Source organism: Bradysia coprophila, unplaced genomic scaffold, assembly GCF_014529535.1.
Source record: "Bradysia coprophila strain Holo2 unplaced genomic scaffold, BU_Bcop_v1 contig_324, whole genome shotgun sequence".
In the NCBI taxonomy this organism is placed as follows: Eukaryota; Metazoa; Arthropoda; class Insecta; order Diptera; family Sciaridae; genus Bradysia; species Bradysia coprophila.
In genome coordinates, this window is record NW_023503584.1 from 3,893,801 (window position 1) to 3,900,396 (window position 6,596).

At 36.4% G+C, this 6,596-nt stretch overlaps 1 protein-coding gene across 1 annotated transcript; it reads left to right on the forward strand.

Moving 5' to 3' along the window:
• Window positions 1-355: 355 nt before the first annotated feature.
• On the forward strand, window positions 356-5,343 carry LOC119079502. Its single transcript, XM_037187450.1, has 5 exons — window positions 356-1,056; window positions 3,158-3,522; window positions 3,585-3,768; window positions 3,835-4,326; window positions 4,574-5,343. The coding sequence occupies exons 1-5, from the start codon at window positions 1,054-1,056 to the stop codon at window positions 4,871-4,873; spliced, it is 1,344 nt and encodes a 447-aa protein (XP_037043345.1). The 5' UTR covers window positions 356-1,053; the 3' UTR covers window positions 4,874-5,343.
• The last annotated feature ends 1,253 nt before the right edge of the window (window positions 5,344-6,596 follow it).

The window sequence follows — 6,596 nt, forward strand, 5'->3', positions numbered from 1 at the left end:
ACTATTTTGTACCGGGTGTATATTGTATAATATAGTGCTATGCAACCCTCTTACTTATATTGAACGGGACAGGTACATTATACACAGGTACATATACGATTAATATTAATTGGTTTTCCCCGCGTTTTTTTATTGTTCTCTGTTTATGCTGGTGTATAGCATGTACGTACACTTATGTGTATTTTCAATTGAATCGAAGAATAAAAAAAAGGATATACACGGGTGAACAAGTGAGGTACCTCATGATATTATACAGTCAGTTGGAGAATAGTTTGTTTCTCATTTTCACTGTAAGAAGGGTGAAATGGTATTCAATAAATTTTTTGTTTCTGTACGAAACTACAACAATTGTAACATCAACAATGAGAAGCGAAACACGAAAAATTTCCATTTATATATGACGTCATAGCGTCCAGTTGGAAACGTCGCGCGCGGTTTCCTCTCATTGTGTGTTCGAAAAAGCGAAATACTTTGTACCTTGTCATGCACCTGTAATACACCGTTGGTGTATACCAATACAACCAGAAATCGTCCACCACTTATCTCACACAAAAATAAAAGACTCCGTCGGTCAGTACACTACTCAAAAAAAATATCCTTTTTCTTAATGCATTCAGCCAGAGTGAATAACTTGAAGTTATTTTAATAAAATTCGCTACCTCAAATTGGAAATCATAAAAAAATTAATTTTGATAATTTTGGGAAGGAGTATTGGTCAATAAATGTGCCTGATTCACATCAGTTTATCAGTTTGGGACAACCAACGATTTCAGTGTTAAATTTTTGAATGGAAAATTTTTTTGTGGAAAAAGTGCTCAAGTTAAATTTAGGACTTAAGACCATCGAATAAAGGAAAAATCAATGTGACTAAAGTCAAAATAAAATTTTTAGTGATACAGTGACCGCTCATCTAACATGCTCATCAACTTGTAATTATCAGAAAATAATCAAGAAAGAAAATTCGACAAATTCGTCCTAATCGTCATTCGATGCTCAGGATAAAGGAGAAAAATTTTGGATAGACATTTTTACGGATATTAAAATGAAGTTAAAATGGTGAGTACAGGTCAAAAATGTGAAAGTTAAATAAAATTTGTCGAAAATGTTTATTCTTACCCATAGCAGGGTCGAAAATAAGCGAAGATAAAATTACTAAAAAAAAGCTTCCATGCTACTACGCAATTCTTTCGTCAGCGGAGGTAGCCATATTTTTGTCCTTAGGAAAACGTATGGTAGCATAAAATCAATGGACATTTTGTCGAAATCACTGCGATTTTCGTGTGATGATGAAATGATTTTCTATTTGTTCATAAGAATTGAATATAATTTTCAATCGAAAATGAAAATTCAGAAAAAGTTTTCGTCTTAGGGGTTTGACGCGTTAATGTAAAAATGTCGACTTTCGATACAGTGGACATCTTTATAAAATTAACTAGAAGCGGAAGTGGCGACAGGAAATCGTAGACAGTTAAGTTCGGTGTTAAATGCTTGTATGGCCCATTTGCACTCAAAATTTTGATCGAAATGGAACCAAAAATAAGGGAAATATCGAAAATGAGATATATAAGGACAATTTGGAAAAAAGTAGTTTTCTGGAATTGTATCCAATTTACATCGAGACATTACCATTCTTAGAAGTTTTGCAGTGGTTAAGATTAGCTAACATTTCGTGTGGCTGTAAAAAATAAAAATGTTGTTGTAAAACAATGCTATTAATTCGCGCACTAACTAAATAACTACCATTCAGAAACAAAACAACAAGACAATAAAAAAGCGATGGGTCCTGTCTGTTGCTTCTTTTTATTGTAGATTCATTTAAAACAAATGAAGTAAAAGATTTTGTATTAAACACTAGGAGATACTTCAATCCAATGCAATAGCAGGTTCAGAATCTATTAGGATATAAGTTTGCCAAGAGGTTAAATATAAATTGTAAGTTCTGTAGACAAACTGCATTAACCCCCTCGACATTTCGCCGCAAATTTTTCATCTCGTTAGCATGGTTGATGTAACCTACCAGAGAGAAGATATTTATAAAACAAAGTGTGCTGCCTTCTTAGAGAAGGTTGCCCGTCCACACAGCGTATCCATCAAAACATTTACAGCGAAAAGCTAAGCAAAATTGAACGTTGAATTATTGGTGACTAGGTACCATATATGTGGTTCTTAATAATCCGGATCGTATCGACCAAAATGTTCCGTAATTTGATTAAGCTGTGAAATATCTAAGTTAAATTCTCTGGAGAAATCTATCACACCTTTCCCCACTATTCCGCGCGACCCAAACCAAACCCCACGAACTGACCATTTGAGCTTTCCGAAACTTGCACCATATTTTTCCTTGTAAAATGGTATGCATTTTTCGTAGATTTGTCTCTTTTCTGATTGGATCTTAGAATCCTGTTCGGTGTCGCTGGAAATATTGAGAAAATGATAAGAAGCTATGATGATTCGCTTTTTGGAAAGCGTTAGAAATCTGTTACTTCGTTAATTTTAACATAAATTTTGCTTTGTATAAAGAGAATGGCCAGAGCTCATAGTCACTTTGTCGTTGTTAATATCAGATGTCTGGTAAATACTAAAAAGGCGTTGAGCTCCTTTTCGAATCTGAAAGAAGCACTGAGCTGATACGTGTCTCAACAATTTAAATTTCAAACGTGCCATGAACATCTTCCTTATCTAATTTTTGAAGAAAATTGTAAACTTCAGAGTACATAAAATTACCTTTCAAATGACACCCCACACAACCATGCACCATAAGTTTTCAGTCTTTTTTCGGTTGAAAACTTCAACTGTACATATCTCAGTGTAGATGAATTCCAAACCCAATAAGTCCCCATTTTCCCCGTAAGTACACGCAATTACCTTTCTAATGACACCCCAAACGACACTGTACGGCTCGTGTAACTGCAGAAATTTTTGTAAGAAAAGTGCGGGTTTTCGGTTTTTGATGACCTCGTACCAGCCACAAAAACTTCGAAGAATTTTTTTGAAAGTGGTTTTGGCTTCTGGGGTCGAATACCTTACTGGGCACATATAAAAAATTCCAATAGCAAATGCGTCCGATTTCGGTCTTCTGTTTTTCAGAAGAATCCCTCGTAACTTTTTTAAAATTCACACTTTACAAAGCTTAACAACTTTGATCTATTTCTTCCAGAAAAACCTTTCAGGCATGGATTATGTATATTTGAATTACGCAAATGACAACGACTCAAACGACAATGATGATGGCACTGATAATAGTAAAATAGTGAACAGCTTGAGTCCATCATTAAGCCCATCCGACAATTCAGTTGAAGGAAATCACAATGTTGAAGACGGTGAAATCGATGATGACATGGATGACAATGGATCCGAACAAGAATTGACCAATTTGGGCTGGCTGACTGATTTGAAAAAATTGGCAAGCTGGCCGGATATTGTAGCTGGAGGAACTGTTGACGATGATGACATCATTGAGCCGATATCGGACAAGAATTTGAGTGAGGAAAGATTCAAAAAGTTTATGATTCAAGTGAAACAGTAAGTGCCTTGCAATGTCGGACTGGTTTTACGATTAAATTTATTTTGGTTTGTTGTCTTAGGAGCCAACAGATTTATTTAGATCGGGAAGATTTGTATCGTCATAATGAGCACGAGAAACCGCCATTCAACTATGCTCAGATAATCGCAATGGCAATGATGGACTGTGGTAAAATGACTCTCAAAGACATTTGCAAATGGATTCAAGATCGTTTCGCCTACTTTCGGTGCAATGATAATTGGAATGTATGTAAAATTGCGCTGGCTTCTCAACAGTTTTTCACTTACGCAAACCATTTTTCAATTTTCTAGAATTCGATTCGACACAATTTGTCGTTGCATTTTTGTTTCACCAAAATTGCCCGAGGAAAAAACGAAAAAGGAAAGGGCGGTTACTGGGAGCTCAGCATGAATACATCGAAAAGTGAGCGAAAACGGATCCGAAACCGGCGAAAAAGGTTCCTCAACGATAATAACTCCAATGCATCATCTACAGTGGCCAAATACCATCCACGAAAATTCAAAAAATCTTCAAAGGCTACGAATGTGATTCCGGAAATAGTCAGTAATGTGAACGACAACAATGCCATCGGTTCGCAACCGATAGCATGTGGAAATATGGAAAATTGTGTAGAATTAGACGTGCAAGAGTTGATAAGCGATGGCGAAATTGTGGTGCGAACAGAACCGATTCAGTTCGTGTTGGATCCGAATGATATATCTTTCAATGCGACAATTGTCACCACAACAGCTGATTTACAAGAGTATGAAGAGCGAAGCGTGATTAATGATGGATCTAATGAGGTGAGGGTTTTAATGGTTCTAGTTTGAAAGTTCCTGGGAGAGTATACTGAGATGTGTTGGAGTTTCGGAACGATTTAACCTTTTCTCTAAAAGACGTGAGAAACGTTCTAAGACCTGGTGGCAGTTAATCTGTTAATCTCACACTGTCTGCCTGTATACAATCTTCAGCTCCCCCTGATCTCAAACACCCAGGTCTAAGCGTTGATCGGCTGAAGAACCGAATCATTTTTTCGTTTATCAATTTCAGATCTTTCTGGGATGCGACATTCCCCTGTCGGGAGACTGTGTCATCATACCATACAATTGTCAACCGAACACAAACCAAGCGACCGATGACGATCTCATAACATCGACCATTCACAGCACCTATCTGTCATCAACGGGAACTCAACAAAATGGACCAAACGTAATTGTTGAACCGATGCCATACACTCTGTCCGAAATGGACACGGTGCTTGATATTGAACGGGAACTGAGCAATTTTGTCGACATTCCGGATTCGGCTGAACTGGTTGAGAATGGGTATTTTGACTATACAAACTGGTAAACGTCACAGTTTGGTGGGAGTGGAAAATTTATTTGATAGAAAGTGAATCTAGTCCGTCCGAGAAAGAAACTATGTGAAAAATTAAAATTATTTATAAATCTAGCAATAAGCATAATAGACGACAAAGCCTTATTATACACTTCAGCATTGTACATTGAAAGAGAATAGCAATTGAGAACAACTTTGAATGTAATGTTTTAGTCTGGTGGAGTAATAACGCGGATGACATTGAATCTCTTTCTATATTTAGAATTTATGACTAAACAATTCATTAAACCATTGGACAGAAGCAATTTTAAAAAGAAATACTAAAAATTTACAAAAATGTTTTTGAAACTATTGTACGTGTGGTTGTAACTTGATATTATTTGATTATCTGATTCGGCTCATGAACATTTTATTTATTGCTCAAAACAGAAAATTATTTGAAAAATAAAGAAAATTACTAACAAAAAATTACGTGAGTAACAAAAATGAATGTTTTCTATTAATTGATACCATTTCTTCCATTACGAAAATCCATCACAAGTCGAGGGGGTAACCATTGACGAAAAATCTGTACCAAGAGTTCCAATTCCAGTCTAAAATTCCAAAAATTCCGTGGACATAGAAATGATAATATCAAAAAATTCCAAAAATTCCAGTCACAAGTTCAATGATAATGAGCAATTCTTTTGACACAAATTAAATTAAATTGAAAAACCATAATTCAACTCTGTCTAACTTTCAGGATATTTTCAATCGACCCTCAGAAAATCACCTGAAATTTTTTTAGACGAGATATGATTGACCTACACGAAAGTCTAAACTGATCGAATGAATGAATGAATGAATGAATGAATCTTTATTTCACCGCCAAATACTGGCTGAATAAACGAAAATACAATAAATTAACAGTTTGCAACTTAAATTAAACAAAATTACAGCAATGACAATGACTCAATTGCAAAGACTACATAAGTCTAACGTTCCACAAATTCACGAGCTACGATACCATCGGGCCACCATTCACTTTTTACTATAGAGTCGAAAGCCTCCAAACCGACAGTAATTTTGAACGATACAAAGCTAATAGTTGAAAAATCCACATAGGGCGAAACCAATATTTTACACGACACATCTTTAGCAGACGTTATTACGTTCTTTCGAATTAAGTAATTGACAATTTGTTCCTCGGTAACAGACGTTTCAAAACTGGCCACGTAAACTACTTTGCAGGTCTCACGGTTCGGCGAAACTGTACGTTGTGACTGAATGTGGCCAGTAGACGAATTACTTAGCACTTCGGCAAAAGAACTACAATTAGTTGACAGGTTTGTGGGTTCCGATGGATCCTTTAAAGTATCATCAACGGAATTACGCTGTGGGCTGGATTGAGCAACATCAACATCAGATTGCGCGATTAATGAATCGGTCAGCAGATTTGAGGCCATTTGAGGCAGGAGTCTCGACCAAACAATTTTCGACTTGTTTTACGTTCGCTGATGAATTGAGTTGCGCAACATCGGGTTTCGAGATTACAGATGTCAGCCGATTCGATCCATTTGTGACGGAAGACTTCATCAAACGATTTTCGGTTTTCGGCTCTACGTTCATTGATGGACTCATCACTGATTGATCGACGTTTCTAATGTGTTCTCCGGCGCTATTCGATCGGTTTGGCAACATTACGGGGCGATGACGATTCGGCTTTGCATTTGGAAATGATTTCCGTTGGCGTTTG

Bases quoted from the DNA above. Each gene is read 5' to 3' on its own strand.
- LOC119079502 (XM_037187450.1), top strand. The intron at 3,523-3,584 runs GTAAGTGCCTTG...TTGTTGTCTTAG, and splicing joins TTTATGATTCAAGTGAAACA to GAGCCAACAGATTTATTTAG. The intron at 4,327-4,573 runs GTGAGGGTTTTA...TATCAATTTCAG, and splicing joins TTAATGATGGATCTAATGAG to ATCTTTCTGGGATGCGACAT.